Source organism: Lepidochelys kempii, chromosome 9 (assembly GCF_965140285.1).
Source record: "Lepidochelys kempii isolate rLepKem1 chromosome 9, rLepKem1.hap1, whole genome shotgun sequence".
Classification (NCBI taxonomy): Eukaryota; Metazoa; Chordata; order Testudines; family Cheloniidae; genus Lepidochelys; species Lepidochelys kempii.
In genome coordinates, this window is record NC_136388.1 from 4,175,990 (window position 1) to 4,195,391 (window position 19,402).

General features: G+C 45.8%; 1 protein-coding gene across 2 annotated transcripts in view; it reads right to left on the reverse strand.

The window, feature by feature from the left end:
• The window catches only part of TP63 (tumor protein p63), a 131,852-nt gene that overhangs the window by 102,546 nt on the left and 9,904 nt on the right, over positions 1-19,402 (reverse strand). Inside the window, exon 2 of one of the 2 annotated variants that reach the window (XM_073358732.2) lies at positions 1,088-1,216. In XM_073358732.2, the coding sequence (XP_073214833.1) occupies positions 1,088-1,216 (129 nt within the window). Of the gene's footprint in view, positions 1-1,087; positions 1,217-19,402 lie in introns of those variants that run through there. The other variant, XM_073358733.2, reaches the window with a different exon arrangement.

Genomic DNA, 19,402 nt, shown 5'->3' on the forward strand with positions numbered 1-19,402 from the left:
AGGGTGGATGAGCAGGGTGGCAGGGCCACCATGATGGGTGGGCAACCGCTCGGGTTGCCAGCCCTCCCAGATTGGCCAGAAGTCTGCCGGAATCAGCATCAATCTCCCAGTGACTATTGAAAGCAATCTGGGAGATTTTAATAGGTACAGTACAATTATTGATGTTAGGTCATGTTGGGGGAAAAAAAATCTCCCGGAATAGCTTCAGTCAGAGTGGGCGACCCTAGCAACTGCCCAGGGCACCGTGGTCAAGAGGCTAGGAGCGTGCAGGCCTGGGGTGCGAAGCTGCAGAAGGGAGCTTGTGGCAATGGGGAGGGGGTAGGCAGCTGGGCCTGGGAGGATGGATGGAAGCCCAGGGGATGCAGCGGGGGTACAAGTTCACCCAGGGCACCATTTTCCCTAAGGAGGGCCCTGCAGGGCAGTTACCCTAGGCCCTAGGTCTAGGGTGAGCCACATAACCATGCCACTCAGCTTTCTGGGAGGCCTCAGCCATTTGGGGGAGGCTTGGGGGGAGGACACCTAAAACATTTTCCACCCTGGATCAGCAAAAAAAGCTGAGGTCACTCCTGCAAGAACTGAAGTGTGCTCTGCCCAGCAACTGCCCCAAACTTCCCACATCAACCTGCCTCAACCCTGACCTGATGAGACATGCCTGCCCTTCTGAGGGTGCGTAGCGCCCCAGTTCTGTTCCCTCCCAGTTCTTATATCGCACTCAGCACCATGGAGTCCGAGCATCTCCCAGCCGTGCGTTTGGCCACGTGACTAACATCTGTTTCATATTTGTTCCCTCAGCCTTCAAGGGGGAAAAGCATGTCCCCATGTCCAACCAGTCCATAGCCTCTCTACCGAGCCCGTCAAGGGTGCCACTTGTGAAACAGACATCTGTCCACCATGAATCAAATTGCGACCCGCTTCAGTGCCCCCAGCAGCCACCCGGTAACCATGAGTCACCACGGACTTGGCTAGATCCCTAGCAGTCACCTAGACACAAAGGACTCTGGAATCTACAACACCAATTCTCTGAGCCGCACTGACAGCCTGCCCCCCAAATGCCCGTCTGCAGCAGTCTCTGTCTGCTGGTACTTACTGTTCCAGAAAGTCCCAGATGTGCTGGAAAACCTCTGGACTGAGGAATTCTCTTGTCTGCGAGCTCTGGGACATGGTGGATCGGTAGTAACTCTCCGTCCAGGAGAAATGGCCTGGAGTTTCCACAAACCTTACAGTAAATAAATAGATGATATTGAATCCTCGATTAAACTACTAAGAAACCCATCAACAGAAACAAGTGTGTGAAAAAGGGAGACACACTAAACGCCTGGAACATTCATAGCTGTACAACCTGCAACCCCTGATACTAGGGATGTGTTTAGAAGGGAGAGATTTAGGACAACCCCCAGCCACCCACTCCACTGTAATTCTGTATTACATGGAATCTTACAATCAAACTTTGTGTCATCCTCACATAAATCACCACAATATTTTGCACTTAAATGGGGCAGAGTACAGGGCTGGGAATCAGGAGATCTGGGTTCTGTTCCCATCTCCATCACTGACCTGCAGTGTGATCTTGCACAAGTTAGTTTGCCTCTGTTTCCACTCCTGCATCTGACTGTCTTGTCTATTTACAGTGTAAGTTCTTTGGCACAGGGACTGCCTCTAACTGGTGTCTGCATAGGACCTAGTATAACAGGGCCCCGTAAGTGGTACTGTTATGTAAATAATAAATGATTATACTGTAGCTTTTATCTTGGGCCAAAAGTGGTGATTTTTAGAAAATTTTCATCAATTTTTTGGTTTAAAAGCATATGTACTTTTCCTGCTTTAGAGCTATTCACAATTTTAACTGTTAGAATTGTGATCAAACATGCTCAAATTAGATATAAAGTGGTATTTTAATCTCATTTTTCTTGCTGAAAAAAAGAAGCCCAAGTAAACTAAACGTTTAAAGATTACATTAACAAAAAGCACTCAAAACAGAGAAAATACAACACTTTCCTATGCAAAAGTACACACACTCTCTCTCTCAGAGCCAAACTCATCACACACTTAAGCAGCCCCAACTCCACTGAGGACAGCAAAGCTTTCGCACAGAGTACCTTGAATGGCCAGCAATGGGCTTTCCGTTTAGCAGGGGGCGTTCAAGTGAAGTTCCTACCGACAGCAGGTGAGAGCGCTATTAAGTGTGACTGAGTTACAGCGAGAAGCCCTCAGGAGAGCACTTGGGAACAGGCAGCTTTATAAATGGGCTGCAGTCTCTTTTGCTTTCCACTTATGACACAACCTGGCCTCCCACGGTCCAAGAGAGAATGGGATGAAGCACAAGAGCTTTTGAAAAAGCTGTCCCTTTATTTAGATTTGTACAAATGCTTAAGAAAAAAAAGAAGTACGACAGCCACTGTCCAGAACTGGGCACCTCCAGAGCTCAGAGCAAGTCTCTGCAGCTTGATCTGAAGGACAAGGCTCTGAGGCTGAGTGCTAGAGCAGACTCCCATGCTCTCTGCAGGTCAGGTGAGGGAAGAGGAAGACAAGAGCACGAGTGCGAACCTTGATATAATTTAGAACATCACACTTTATTACAGTAGGATCCAGAGGCCTCAGGCAGGTCAGGGCCCCACTGAGCACAAACAGGAGCGAGTCCTCCACTTGCCTGCTTTGCCTACCCACTCCCCAGCTACCGCTCCAGCCTCTCCTCTCCCGCTCCCCAAGCCCTGCACCAACACCCCACCAAACTGCCCCACGCTCCTGAGAATGCCAAAGAAAACAGGGATGGAAAGCATTAAACCCTGAGCTCCCCTTGCCACAGTTCCTGACCCCTTCATTTCATGGATCAAGGTGTTCAGAGATCTATGGAGAAGCAGAAGAGATCACTCACTTTGCTACATGCAACAGATCCTTCATAGACTTGACCTATGGATTCCACAAACTTCACAGGCCCTTAGGCACTGCTCACAATTGGAGTACCTATCCCTGACCTCGTATCAATGTCAATACATATTATCAACCCACCAAACCGTCTGCTCTGCCAAGCTCCCTGCATGCACAAACCTGTTTGCCACTGACCCACCAGGAGCCCGGGCCAGCAGCTAACAATCATTGACTTCCAAAAACTCACCCCTTAGGAAGTGACTATGACCAATGGCATCAGCTCAGAGTTGCTCACCAAGCCACTCCCCACAGGTCTTCCTTTAAATCAACTCCTCAGCACCAGAGTCCTCCTGCAAGTTACAACTTGCCCCACTTGGTTCCTAGCTATCTCAGCGCTAGGCCACATGGCTAGGAACTAACCCACACAGATTCGGGCACACAGGCAGAGGAGGAAAACATCCCAATCCGCAGCAGTGCAATGAATTTTGCAGAGGTTGTTTTTGTTTCTGCCCACAATCAGGTATTCTCAGCAGGCCTTCTGTGACAAACCCTCAGTTATGCTGCTTTGGGGAGTTAATTTGCACTGGCTGTGTTTTGGGGGTTTTTTTGGGGTGGGGGGAAGAGGGGAGAAGGGGAAGAAACATCTGGGAATTTCCATCCAGTATTGGGCAGTTTGGGTCCTTCAGATTCTGTATCCCACCTCCACCAGTGACCAGCACCTAGGAAGGCATGATATGCGGCCAGGCAGAGGGTACAATCAGATGAGCTTGGCCGTGAGAATGCAATTCTGCCCACATTCTGTACAGCCTCAGCCCTCTCTGGCCCTCCTCTAGTGCTAGGACTTCCCCTGAGCCACATTCATACGACGTCACACGTTTGTCCTTTCGCCCCACACAGGGTAATCTCATGTGTATTTATTTGCAAAGGGGCCCTGTTGGATTACAGGTCCACACTTTTCAAGTGGTGCAAAAAAAAAAAAAAAAAAAAAAAAAAGAGCTTTTACATTTCCCTAGACCAACAGAAACGTACCATTATTTCTTTCGTTTAAATTCCAATATAAAACTTTTTAAACAAACAAGCTCTGTACTCCCCCTCTGTAGGCTAGTGCCTCTGCCTCGGTTTCCCTATTTGTGCAATTACAACAACCCCCCTATCCTCACAGGGAGGCTGTATGGGTTCACTAGCTAACATCTGCAAAGAGTTTAAAGAGGGAAAATCTTAAGGAACAGTCACTATTGCTCTTTGCTCAGCTGGGACAATGGCAATTGGCAGGTCACTTTCTATTTATTTGCTGAGGCTTTTCCAAAGCATCCTGCTTCCAGTGCACTAAAATACCCAGGTTACTGTGCTGCAAGGAAACATTTAAAATAAAAGTCATAGTGCAGATTAGGGTGTTTCCATCCCCTCCCCACAAAACCTAAATTTGGTGCCTAACCTCTCGTCACCACCCCTTTAGCCTGCTAGGCGTTAGAGCAGCCTCTGTACTGAATAGTTTACAGGAATCCATGAATTTTTTTTTCTCCCCCCAGAAAAACAAGCAGGGCATAAACTCCATCCATCTGACCTCACTCCATGCATTTAGGCCCCCCAACCTGCATCTTTAAGTCACCCAAGTCTCCGACTTCAGTGAGATTGTGTGTACAGAGTTAACCGCACATGTAAGCATTTTCAGGACTGGGAGTTGGATTGCTACTTTCAGTCACTAGATTGTTACTTTCATGCAGCACTTCACATCCCAAAGGGTATTACCTATTTAGTGTGTGACATTGCAAACACTACCACGTACAGGGCTTACTGCTGGGCATTACTACCAGACTACTGACTTTAATGGGACTGAAGCCTGGTAGCAAACCTTTGTACAATTGGACCATATGCTGACACACAAACTAGAAACTGGGTTCAGTGCAGGAACCTCTAAGGTGAAACACAGCGAGTGTTTAAATGGAACATTATACGACGGTAAGCGGAGAATTACCAGATCCAGTTACAACAGACTGGGGAATGTAGACCGTCACCAAGTTGTAATTTGGCTTGAACACCAGAGCTGACAACTCTCCTCTTATAAAAAGCTCCAGGGGATCTTTAGTGATCAAAAGGACCATGGTTTTGTCTCATCTAAGAGGCAATCTCTCTCCATCAGTACAATTTTCCCTAGCACTGTGCTGGAGCATTGCTTCCATACTGACTCAGAGTTCAGCCTACTCAGTCACCAGGATCACTTCCAGCATCAGCTAGTGTTACTCGTGTGCCTCCCCTCCAAAACACTGACCCACCCAATCCTATTTACCTTGCAAGACCAGATGGAATCACAGCTCTGTATCACAGTTCCAGGGGCTTTTCACACATGCCTAGCGATCCTCGCATATAAAGCCTTATGTGCATTGAATACTTATCTCTCTCCGATAATTTTACAAGAATTACACTACATTTGTGTGGCAGAATTATGTCATATCCCTTAGGTGGGAAAACAACATAATTTGCCATGAAACTGACTGCCAGGTCACTTTTAAAACTTACACAGCACCTGTGCTCTAACTAGCTTAAATGGGCTTTGCAAATATTAACTCTCCCAACAGATAGGAATAAAAAACAACAACACCACCACCACATAGATGGTAAGGTGAGGCACAGCAGATTAGCACTTCTGAAAATCAGATACTTAAACAATTGCAGTTCCTATTCACTTCTGCTAGAGCTGTGGATTCCCAGAATGTCTGACAATCAAGCCTTAAGTGACTAGTTTACCATCAAACAAGTCATTAGCAGATTCAGGAAGAGACAGGAGAACCTCAAAGCATCAACTCATTCACCCACAAGGATTCTGCCTCTTCTACACTAGGAGAAAGAGGGCACAGCATTCTCTTAATCAGAAATAACACTTGTGATATCAGGGAATGATGAGAGAGGAGAAAACTGCCATGGTGACTGTAGCAGGGTTGATATTCCAACCATAGTAGCATTACTCAGTGCATATGTTCTTGTTTACAAATCACTAATAAAACGGAGCACAAAAGCCTATTTTACTTACACTTCTGAAAGGAGAGAACCGTTCTATGCCCACAACACCTCAAGAAAGTAGCCCTCTGTTTGAGACCAGACACACCCAGCCTTAGGGCCAGGTGCTTCATATTTATATAAGGAGAGGGTCTGGGGCGGAGCTAAAGATAAAGCTCCATGCTTGAGTCCATCTGCCTCTTGAGCAGTGGTTCTCAAATTTTTGTGCTGGTGACCCCTTTCACATAGCAAGGCTCTAGTGCAACCCCTCCTTATAATTATATTTTATATGTTTATAACATTTTTATATATTTAACACCATTATAAATGCTGGAGGCAAAGCAGGGTTTGGGATGGAGGCTGACAGCTTGTGACCCCCCCATGTAATAACCTTGCAACCCCCTGAGGGGTCCCGACCCACAGTCTGAGAACCCCTGCTCTTGACAGACGATATTGAAAAACCAAAAACACCACCCCAGCAAGGTATGTGCCGGGGTTTATTTGCTCTTCCCTCTTCAGTACAGGTGTCAGGGACGAGAAGATCTGAACTGTCATCAGGCTAGCTGTAGGGTTTATAGTACGTGGGGAGAACAGATGTGAATAAGAAATCATAGGGAAGTCTAAAGCTAGTTAAGGCTTAATGGTCTGTTTTTCAGAGGTGTTGACCTGCAGCATTAATGGACTCCAGCATCTCTGGGAAATCAGGCCTTTTTGCAGGGGGTAGGAATTTTCTCCCCATAACACTAATAGCATATGAGCTCTTGATACAAAATTGCCTTGGCTTATAAACCTTAACTCCATGGTATAGAAGTCTGGAGGAGTCTCACTGCGGGGAGAGGGGTATAATTCATGCTAAGGATGGACAAACTAGAGCAGATCCCACCCTAAAGCAAACTGGTTTTGAAGACTGCAAAGTTTGGGTTACAGGCTCTTGCTTCTCTCTTCTCTCCCAAGACAAACGTTTTGGTTTCTTCCAGGCCCCTCGGTATTGCTGGGGCCCATTTGGAGGGGCTCACATAATATGAGAAAGGCTGCAGCATCTCATGGAAAACAAAAGGTCTAGAAAGCTGGTTTCTAAAAAAGCCTGCCCCCATTTACAAATCAGGAGCCAAGCTCCAAATAAACGTCTACTGACCCGGCCCCTGGCACCAGAGCAGTTTGCACACCTTAGATCACGTTGTCCTCACAGCCCTCCTGTGAGGTAGGGCAGTAATTCCCCCGTTCTACCAGCGCGGCACTGAGGTACACAAGTGGACATTTTCAAAAGTGACCAGTGATTTTGGATGCCTGACTAAGGACACCTTAAAGGGCCGATTCTCAGACAGTGGGTGCCCTGCACTTTCTGAAAAGTCAGGCCCTTTTAAGGTGTCTCAGGGTAGGTACCCACTTCTGCCCATCTTGGCCATTCAGATCAAGTGGTCGCATAGGGAGCTCGCAGGACAAGGATTTGAACCTTAATCCCCTCACTCTAGTGGCTCACTTTAGTGATTTAACTAGATAAACTGCCCTTCCTGAGTAATTAACCCTTTACACGTCACCTAGTCCTTAACACCCTCTAGATGCATGGCTAGGAGGCATAGCTGGTTAATGCATTAGCATTCGACAGCCTGAAGGCTGGGGTCAAATAGCGAAGCTGGTCAACAGTGAGATGAGTCGATGGTCTCAGGCTCGACCTCCGGGATTCTAATCCAAACACTGGCCTCTCCCTGCGACAGCTGAGGAAATCCATTCAAGTACATGAAGAGGCACAAGATACAACCACAGTAGAATTCAAAAGCCGTCTACATAATTGACCAAATCTTGGTATAGTCATATTTTTAGTTCTTGAAAGGGGTGGGGGCCCTTGTTCTTTCTGAGTGTGCTGCTAAAACTCTAGGAACTTGGCAGCGTTCAGAGCGCTGGAATTCCCCCTGCTCTACATTTTAACACTGCAGTGATTTGTAGACATCACTATTTAATGAAGCACACAGCTGTGCAAGAAGAGAAGGAGGCGGAGTTGGCAGCGTGGGACAAGCGAGAGAATCTGGCAAGCGGTGTCATCTGGAATTCCCCTAACTCTGTGGGACAGGCTCATACCCCCCCCCCCCGCGCCGTCAATATACACGCTGGAAGAGCTTGTTAAAGGCCCCCAATAACCAAACAGGCGTATTGCATTAGGGACGGGTCCAAAATAAAATGTCCCTGTGTGAGCAGCCCTCCACCCCAACGATTGGGGAGGCTCAGATCTGAATTTTGCCATTGTCCCCCATCTCCAAGATGGGCCAATACAAAACCCTTGGATCCAAACACTTGTATATTCTGTGACAGGCTGGAGATCTGGACCCTAACTTTGGGCCTCAGACCCTTCCTGAACTCCCCCCACACCCTCCATTTCATCGCCTTCTAAACTTCCTGACAGGCCTCGGACCTGAGGCCTAGTGAAACAATGTGAGTAAAACAAGGAACCACCCCAAACTTGGACCACATATTTTTTATTTTTTTCCCCTTATTTCCCTGCCTACAACTGAATTTCAGGAGCTTGGCTTATGGAACCCCAACAGAGACTGGTGTCTGGGGATTCCTGGCCCGGCGGCAGTGGGTATTATTGAATGGTACACAATTAGTTATTCTTACTTAGGTTTCCAGCCCAGATTTCAGATCCAAGTAGTTTCAATCAACAGCCAGACTTCAGGGATCTGCTCCAAATACCTTAGGACTCCTTTACCACATCCTAGGCCCATGACCTTTATTTTGTAAATGCCCACAGGTGGAAACTGAGGTAGCCATGGCGTAGGGGGGTAATGGTATGATGGGATAACATGGTTTTGGTAATTAGATATTCATGGTAAATAGGCCCAATGGCCTGTGATGGGATATTAGATGGGGTGGGATCTGAGTTACCCAGGAAAGAATTTTCTGTAGTATCTGGCTGGTGAATCTTGCCCATATGCTCAGGGTGTAGCCGTCGCCATATTTGGGGTCAGGAAGGAATTTTCCTCCAGGGCAGATTGGAAGAGGCCCTGGAGGTTTTTCGCCTTCCTCTATAGCATGGGGCACAGGTCACTTGCTGGAGGATTCTCTGCTCCTTGAAGTCTTTAAACCACGATTTGAGGACTTATAGCTCAGACATAGGTGAGAGGTTTTTCGCAGGAGTGGGTGGGTGAAATTCTGTGGCCTGCGTTGTGCAGGAGGTCAGACTAAATGATCATAATGGTCCCTTCTGACATTAGTATCTATGAATCTATGAATGTGACTATGGAGAAGGGAAAGCTATCCTCAGCAAATGGAGGTTTTTGTAGCAAAAAAATGCCCACCCAGAGCACAAGTCACAGCTCTTCCTGTATTTCTTGGGTCCCTAGGGCCTGATTCAATTTTCCCAGATCCTCAGCTACCATCATCCCAGAAAACACATGGACAACAGCAAAGAATTTGGGGCGGTGATATCAGACCAGATGAGACCTGGGGAATCAGGACAAGGACAGGAACTATGGGCTGGGAAACTGATTGTGCCATAGGGAAGGGCAGCAGGACAGGGCTAGGAGTTTTATCATCCGGTAGGAACTCCTTGGCTTCAAGGTGAACCAAGCGCTGCGCACACAGAACACGAGCCGGAGTTGGGAGCGGCAACAGGGCAGGAGAGAGGAACTGGGCTCAAAACATGCAAGCAAAATATCTGTGTAACACAGGAAGGCATCTCTACAGAATCAATCATGCACAGCTGAGGATAGGAGCTAGAGACCCTTAAAGGGACACTGACTACTTTTCATGCTGGTAGAACCATCTTTAATAGCATATCCTGATTTTCTGTTTTAATTCCTTTTTCAGAGGAGCGGGAAAGAGGCGTTTTGTTCTCCTGTCGCTGTTGGTCCGGGTTCTTTCTGCAAAGAAGAAACTGACTGTACAAAAGAAACAGTGAAACTAGCTACAGCCAAAAACGCTGTACAAACACATCCACAAACTGAAAAATTATTGTTATTCACCAGCATCTTTCACTTACAGTCATCTGGGTGTTATTGTACCCATAGGAGGCGTGACATTTTCCACTTCACATCACCCTCTTAGTGCATGTTACCTTGTAACTGACTGCGGCCACGTGACAGTAACCTGATCAGAGTAGGCAGCGAGGCTCCCCTCAGACCTCCACCAAAGCTGAGAGCAAGGAATCATCCCTGCCTCCCAAGGATAGCCACCTCTGCAGGTGAAATGGAAGAGCCATAATAAAGACACCAGCAAACCACAGAGGACTGGGACTTCTGCCCTCCATGCTTCATCAGAATCACCCTGACAACTGTCACTTGTGACCTCCTCTCATTAGGTATCGTGGGCATTTCTTTAGTTGTTAGAGGTAGTACTTCCCAGTGGATAGAGCACTGGCCTATGGATCAGGCTACCAGGTTCTAACAGCATCTCTGCCCTGACCTGCTGAGTGATGTTGAGCAAGTCATGTCTCTCTGTGCCTCAGTTTCCCCATTTGTAAAACGATGATAATGATGGTTGTAAAGTGCTTGAATGAAAAGTGCTATATAAGAGCTTGGTCTCCGTACCACCACTGTAGCAGTTAAATGTTACAGAGAGGGTTTCCAGTTTTAGGTTTTAAGAGAAAAACCTACCCATCAGTCTTTTATTTATTAAATAATGAAAATAATTTTTTGGCAATTTTGAAATTTAAATACTTCCCCCCCACACTTTTTTGAAAGATCCTGTCCCCAAGTGTGTTGTTGAGATGTTTAATAATGCTGTCCAGCTGGAGATGGGGAGAACTGTAATTAACGGTTGTCTCACTTGACACAGGAAAAGCTCTTATCTGCACAACATTCTCGGGGGGGGAAAAATCTTCAAGTTAATGGAAAATTCAAATTCAGTGCTCTCAAAATAAAATCCTTGGGTTTTTTTTTTTAAATCCCCTCCTCCCCCCCCCAAAAAAAAGAAAAAGAAAAAGGCAAAATATTTGATTTGAAAATCTTCCTTCCATTGCAGAATAAACGCACAATGGGTAAAATTTTCATGAACACCTAGGTCGGTGCTGAGGAGTCTATGTCCCATTTTCAGAAGTCACCTGGGCACTTGACTTTCAGTGGAACGTAGGCTCCAAAGCACACAGGTGACTCTGAAAATGGAACTTAAGAGTCCCAAGTTACATAAGTGCTTTAAAAATCCCACCCTTAATTTTATCCAAAATTCCAGAAAAAAAAAATCCCCCACCCAAACTGGAAACTCACATTCTATCTGAATCTGTTTAAGCCCTAAATTTGCCCACTGAAATATTTGTCCAGTGATACCTGGAACTTGCTCATCAGCCTTTTCATCTTTTAAAGCAGTCCCGTCAGCCCAAAATTTTCCTGATCAAATAGGAGGGGAGTGTCCATCAACATCACGAAACCACTGAACTTGAGCTTCAGATCTCTTTTCTTTATAATTATTTATTCATAGGTTTCTAGACAATTCATCACCTTAATACCTGAGCATTTGTGACTTCAGGGTTTTCGCTGAAATTTATTATAAATCTAATATGAACAGAATTGTGGGGGGGCCTTGCCTGTGATAGCAGGGGACTGCACTCCCCTCTGGTCTGTGTTCTTGTAAGAGCTGTCTGGATGCTGATCCTGTTTCAAGATACACAGTTTGGGACCCTAGGCCAATATTTTCAACTAGAGTTCCTAAAAGGGCACTAAGAAAAGGAGTACTTGTGGCACCTTAGAGACTAACCAATTTATTTGAGCATGAGCTTTCGTGAGCTACAGCTCACTTCATCGGATGCATACCGTGGAAACTGCAGCAGACTTTATATACACACAGAAATCATGAAACAATACCTCCTCCCACCCCACTGTCCTGCTGGTAATAGCTTATCTAAAGTGATCAACAGGTGGGCCATTTCCAGCACAAATCCAGGTTTTCTCACCCTCCACCCCACCACACAAATTCACTCTCCTGCTGGTGCTAGCCCATCCAAAGTGACAACTCTTTACATAATCAAGTCGGGCTATTTCCTGCATAGATCAAGGTTTTCTCACATCCCCCCCACCCCCATACACACACAAACTCACTCTCCTGCTGGTAATAGCTCATCTAAACTGACCATTCTCCAGGTTTAAATCCAAGTTAAACCAGAACATCTGGGGGGGGGGTAGGAAAAAACAAAGGGCACTGAAATCCATAGTCAAGCATCTAAATAAATGGCCCAAGTTTCAGAGGTGCTAAGAACAAGCAATTTCCTACATTACTACCTGCATGAATATGGCACCCGACTTAGAACATTTTGGCTATAGTTTTGAAAGCTTTGCCCATAGAACAAAGGGATAAGAATCCCTTTATCAGACTGTCCTGTGTTATTGTCGTTAGTTTTGGGGGCTTACATTACTCGCTAAGGATACAGGTCCCCATGAATTATGCAGGGTTTCCCCAAACAACAGAAGCTTTATAGCCCAGCAGCCGTCTTTGTGTTTCATGTTTGTAAATTGCCTAGCCCAGTGGGGTATTGATCCACAACCCGGGCTCCTAGAAGCTATGGTCCTACAAATCAATAAGAACAGAAAGACATTTTGTTTGAGATACATATATTTGTCTGTTTTAGTTAGGTTTAGCCTCCATCTGTTATTTCCCATTTGAAGCAATTACAGTGACAATGAGCCAATTCCTCAGTTTTACCCAGGTCTTACTCACACAAAACTCCCATTAAGCCCCCTGGGGGCACTGGATTTGGTCCTGCGTATGCAAGGTACCCAGTGGTATTGGAGAGCATTAGTAATATCCACGAGTATGGAATAAAGAGTGTACTGCAAACAGTATTGTAAATTAAGTCCAGTGCCAGTGCAATCCCACAACGTGCCAACATATTGGGTATAAATATCAGTCAGCCCAGGTAATAAATACAACAGTTGCTTAGACAGCAATGTAAACTTCATGTAAGCAAACTCAGCACAGTATGAAATGGACTTACACAGACACACACACAAACACACAGAGCTCTCCCCTAAATAAAATCCAAATGCATGAGTTTGCATTACTGTATCTCTCTGTAAATTAACTAATAAAAGGTCCTCCTCAAGCTTTAACCTCTGCTTGGCACAGGGTCCCTAGTGGGCCCTAAATCTAACAACGTCATGACCATACTCCTGCGGACTGGGTGGAAACACTGCTTGCCACACAAGAGACAAAAGTAAGTGGAATCTAAACTGTAGCAGCCATTAATATACCGAAGCTGTGTTCTTAATCGTGCAAGGACTCTACCTCCAGCTCTCTGTTTTCCGGGAAATGACCCCGTGTTGCTGCAGGCACAAAGGCCTTCTCCCACGACGTCCTGCAGTGCTCAGCAGTGCAGGCAAGCTGCACACTCTGCAGCATGCCAGGAACCTCCACCCAGAACCTTGCTCCAAACAGGCCTCTCAGCAGAGCAACACACAAATGCACACTAGTGCCACCCAGCCAAGCCGTGGCCGGTGACCTGACACACACCCCCTGGGCTGGTTTCTCAAGAGCACAGAGTCAGATTTTTCAATGCCCAGCACTCACAAAAGGAACCAGGTTTTAACATGAACTCAGCGCCTATTTAGGCACCTAAATAAAGGACAGATTTTCAGAAGCACCCAGCAGCTCCCATCAAGGCAATCTAGCCCCAGTGTGACTGAACAACCGTGTTGCATTGTTTCCCTGACCAATATGGACTTTTTTCTTTTTTGGTTCTGGAAGCCCTGGGATAGGTCAGCTGCTTTCTAGGTAGCCCAACAAAGCATTACTACACCACAGCTGTAAGAAAATTAATTGCCTTCCTATTCTCCTCAGGGAAATGGTGAAAGAAGGACATTAGCGATGAGAGGTTTCAGAGTAACAGCCGTGTTAGTCTGTATTCGCAAAAAGAAAAGGAGGACTTGTGGCACCTTAGAGACTAACCAATTTATTTGAGCATGAGCTTTCGTGAGCTACAGCTCACTTCATCGGATGCATCGGATGCATCACTTCATTGGATGTACGAAAGCTTATGCTCAAATAAATTGGTTAGTCTCTAAGGTGCCACAAGTCCTCCTTTTCTATTAGCGATGAGGGGGACAATATCTTTTATATCTCACCCATATCCTGGGACCAATACAGCTACAACAACACTGCAAAGAAATGAGCAGAAAGAGCATTTAGACTTGATTGTAGAGGGACTGTTTGTGCTGCAGTCTGGACAGGCAGAGAAGGTTTCTGGAGACAGAGCTAAGATACTGCAATTAACATAGTTACCTCATGACATTTCTAAAATGCTGTCACACATTAATGTTCCTCATAACAATGGCATTCACAACTATTTTGCAGCTACAATTAAAATCAAAAGGAATTGTCTTTCGATGCCTCTGGGCAAGCACTTAACATCAACAAGCAACCAGCTGATCCGTCGTTAATAATGGATTGCACCAGACAGTTCAATAGGTGCACACAGAAGCAGCCAGCAAGCCTTGAAAGAGACTCAGAGATCTCTACTATGCGGCAGTGTTCTGTAATCACAGAATGGCTTTGCCACAAAATTCATCCATTTACAAAAGAAACATTGTCAAGGGGGCTAGATTTTTTTTAAATGCCTAGAACAGTTACAAATTACAACCATTGTGTTTCTTATTAAACCGATCCTTGGAGCAACAGGAAATAGTAAAAGTTAAAAAAACAAACTGCTAGACTTCCTGGCCTATTTTTGAAATTATAGAGCCATGCCAATAACTGTGAGTACACTTTTACGTCTACTTTGCACATGCAACCATCACAATTGTCCATTGATTTTGAGAGCCTAGATTTGCAAACCTGACAGGTTTGGATAGGGTCTGGCTAAAAATCCAAACTTTCAGGTGCTTTTCTGAACAAAACCTCAGCCCTTTTAAAGCTTTCCTGTCGTTAGTGTTGACGCTTTTTTGTGAGTGCAGCAGTCACCCGATTGCAGCACTTACAGCAGACTACTGAATCCAGCACTCGTGGTGGGTGTACTTTTAACATTTCCAGCCTTTCTTCTAGCAATCAGCATTCCTCAGTTTTCATTCATCTATGTCTGTCTCTCACACACACAGACCACAACGCAAAATAGGAAACTATTTATTATACTTAGTGTAAAGACAATTCAGCCAACTGCATCTGATCTTCAGCAAGATAGTCACGTTACTTGAAACTGCCTCATAATTAACACTATGCAATTCCACCAGTGGAGACTGGCGACATTTGAAAGTGGATAGAAAAAAGAGAACCGGACACCTCCAGCTAAATTACAACAGTGTCTGGTTCAAATCAGGATAGGCACGGCCCTGAGGGGCTGCCAACTGGATCTGGGAGGTTATTGCTGTCTTTTTTAAAATACAGGATAATGTGGATAAAAGGGAGCATCTATCAGTAGGGCTCTACCAAATTCATGGTCCATTTTGGTCAATTTCATGATCATAGGATTTTAAAAATTGTAAATTTCATGATTTCAGCTATTTAAATCCAAAATTTCACAGTGTTATAATTGCAGGGGTCCTGGAGTTGTGTGTGGGGGGGTGGGGGTAGGGTGGTGGTGGTCGCAAGGTTATTGTCGGGGGGGGGGGGGTGGCGGGTTTCAGGACTGCTACCCTTACTTCTGCGCTGTTGCTGGCGGCGGGCTGCCTTCTGAGCTGGGCAGCTGGAGAGCAGTGGCTGCTGGCCGGGAGCCCAGCTCTGAAGGCAGAGCCATCGGCAGCGCCAAAGGAAGGATGGCACGGTACGGTATTGCCACCCTTACTTCTGAGCTGCTGTCTGCGGAGCTGGGCCCTCGGTCAGCAGCCGCCACGCTCCGGCCGCCCAGCTCTGAAGCCAGCAGCGCAGATATGGTATGGTGTTGCCACCCTTACTTCTGAGCTGCTGCTGGCAGGGCGCTGCCTTCAGAGCTGGGCCCCTAGCCAACAGCCACTGCTCTGCAGCCGCCCAGCTCTGAAGGCAGCGCAGAAGTAAGGGTGGCAACACCACGAGTCCCCTAAAATAACTTTGCAACCCCCTGCAACTCCCCTTTGGGACAGGACCCCCAATTTGAGAAATGCTGGTTTCTTCCATTAAATCAGTATAGTGTAGGGTAAAAGCACACAAAAGACCAGATTTCATGGGTGGAGACTAAATGTCATGGTCCGTGACACTTTTCTCACGGCCATGAATGTGATAGGGCCCTCACTATCCGCTATGGTGGACTAAAGACCAATGGAATATTAATCCCAAAGAATGAAGTGAGCTGTAGCTCATGAAAGCTTATGCTCAAATAAATGTGTTAGTCTCTAAGGTGCCACAAGTCCTCCTTTTCTTTTTAGGGTTAAGGAAGAGGAACTTTATTTGCAACAAAAACACACCCGGTTAAATAATTGGGTATATTGGGGCAGGGAGAGTCATAATATACACCAATGTATGTTGTGTAAATGTAACTTCTCAGAAAGCATGATCCAGCCCGAGCAAAGGACTGAGAGCCAGGAATTCTCACATTATTAACGTATAGTTTATGTCCTGGATCTATGGTTAATAGATAGCTTCTAGTTAAGAAGACAACATCAGGTATTTGTAATCCTCTGCTTAATGTACACAAACACATACACAGTCTATACCAGTGGCTCTCAACCTTTCCAGACTACTATGCCCATTTCAGGAGTCTGGTTTGTGGTATGTACCCCCAAGTTTCACCTCACTTAAAAAGGACTTGCTTAAAAAATCAGGCAAAAATACAAAGGTGTCCCAGCACACTATTACTGAAAAATTGCTTAGTTGCTCATTTTTACCATATAATTATAAAATAAATCAATTGGAATATAAATTATTGTATTTACATTTCAGTGTATAGCATATAGAGCAGTATAAACAAGTCATTGCCTGTATGAAATTTAGTTTGTACTGACTTCACTAGTGCTTTTTATGTAGCCTGTTGTAAAACTAGGCAACTATCTAGATGAATTGATGTACCCCCTTGAAGAGCTCTGTGCACCCCAGGAGTACGCGTACCCCAAGTTGAGAACCACTGGTCTACACAGACAAGATCTGCTGGAATCACTGCACTGTTAAATATTGGATATTTATATGGAATCTTTTGAAGGAAATTCCCAAAGTATTTCACATGCCCTATACAGAGTGGAGCCCATTCCATGCCCACGCCCAGGCCCCACCCCTTTTACTTTATGCAGTTACTTACAACTCGGGACCTGGTCCTGCAAAAGCACACCAAGACACTGAAGTGCCTGGAACTACCCACAGTGCACAAAACTGAGCCCTTAGTTTTGTACATGTGTGTAGGGTCAGGACCAAGCTGCGCTGGGTACTTTGCACTGGTTAATGCAGAGGACTACGCCTAGTGCCTGACCTACATGTGGTCAATCACAGGCTCAGCTCATGTTTCCTCTGGAGGCCAAGGAGGCTGCGTTGCACACGGGCAGGTCCCTGTGGGAGACACTTATACTGCTACTGCCTATGTACCAGTGCACTGGCCAAGTAAGATCAGCCTCCGGTCCCGCTGGTCAGGCCCTTTCACAAACTCTTACAAAAGTCTGAAGGGAAACCATTCAGATCCCTAACTATAGTCACAAATCTCCCTTCTGCCTCCTTACACTGTTGTAACCAGTGACTGTAGCACACTTCTCTGACCCAGGTGATGGGAACCCCACTTGTCAGGGAAACACAGTGTGGGCTTAACGGATTACTCCTGCAGTGTGTTCAGCATTGACTAGCTCCCCCAGGTCCTGTCCCAGCCAACACTGAGCTCAGTACAAAACCCAGAGTGGATTAAGACTGCCTCTTCCCTGTTGGTCCAAGGAGACATTTCCTAGGCAAGAGTTTCTAAACCTTTTTGATACCAGGGACTGGTTTGCTGCCTTCCTAAAGTGTGTCCGGGAGATCTCAGGGACTGGTGTCGGTCCACGGACCGGTCGTGGAGAACCACTGCCCTAGGTGACTTACACATTCCACCCAGTGTGGAACGCTTTTAATTCCGTGACTAGACCTTCCTGAAGCATCATGGAATCAGGTTATCCCAGAAGTCCTCCCAAGCAAATCTCAGACTTTGTTTATACGAGTGCTTGAAGTTCTGAAGATTGTCCACTGGTGAGGACACTAGACACTGGAGCACATTGGACAGCAGGTGCTGAGTTGTTGTCATCCCAGGTCACGCAAGACAGACATTCTCTAAATTCAGTGGCAATGAGAAGGCCAGAGTGACAGGCTGGAGAGATGACATCATGCCCTCGTATAAAGAGGGGACCCAAGCCATGAAGGAAGCATGGCAGGTGAAATCATGCTGGCTACATTTGGTTCTTGGCACTGTCACGTTATATATGGACTCAGGGCGTTCAGCCTCATACATATAATCTTAGGAGAGAGGGACAGAGTCCCCAGGCATAGACCATCACATATACAGCTCTTTTTTAGAACAGGAATGCTTATACTGTCTACTGCTCACAGATTTCAGACATTTTAAGATGAGCCAGGTAGGACTTTGGCTCCCATAGGCACCTGCTTTTCAGAACGTAGCCATGGTTTTCATCACGCAAATTCCTGGCTCCATAAATTGTTCAGGAGGTTTATTTAACTTCCTCTCTCACATTTGCCTGGTCACACTGAATTGCTATAAAAAAAATCATAATTATGCTGAAAATTCCCATCTCTCAGTAGAAGAGAGAAGTTGTAAAACACAGCTTCCTGTCTCCCAGTGTAGCATTATTAAAATTCAAACTGAAACACGAGCAAAGCAGATGGTACATGCAAAGTCTTGACTCTGTTTCTTGTCATTTTAGTCTATGCAGTGGGGCTGGCTTCCTCCGCTTAGCTGACTTCCCTCCCCACCTCAATGAGCTGAAATCCAATGGTGCTTTGGAGGATAAAAACAAACCAACCAAAATAAAATTATTCCCACTGGTTGGTCGATAACAACAGAAAATAAGATGTTCTGTTACATTTGGTGAGGGCTTCTGAAGGACAGAAATATAAAAAAGGAGTAAAAGCAGGAGTGTTTTCAGGAACTAATTAGCAAGCTACCTGCTGTAAACTCTGCCGGTATACTGCTCTGTGCTACCGGAAGTGCTTCCAATTCCTTCACCGCTAGAACTGTGCCTGTGGTACGTGTTTGTAGGACTGGACCCTTCTATCACAATGAACCCGGAGCTGCCTGCAGTGTTGCCACCTCTCACAGGGTTATGGAGAGTTTCATGATATTTGGTGCTTTTCTTAAAGTACCAACTCCTGGAATCATGTGAATACGCCAGAATCTCAGCTTTGATTTTTTTAAAAAGTAAGTTTCTTGCCTCATGGTGGTGGAGAAAAGCTTGCAGACGTGAACCCAAAAGGCTCAAAAGTTAGAAGGCAAATGCAAAGAACACCACATTTATTTTTTTAATCTTATGATTTGTAAACTGATCCCATGATTTTTAGGCGCTTGACTCATGATTTGGGAATGCTTACAGCTGGCAATACTGCAAGTAAGCCTTCCTGGTGGTCACTAAGCTACGGACCACTCAGCACTCCACAATGATGGCAGGGATGGGACCCAGATCCTCCTGCTCCAAAAGCACAGGAGCCTGCTTCCTGCATTACAGGAGAATCACCATTATCTGTCTAGGATCTATGA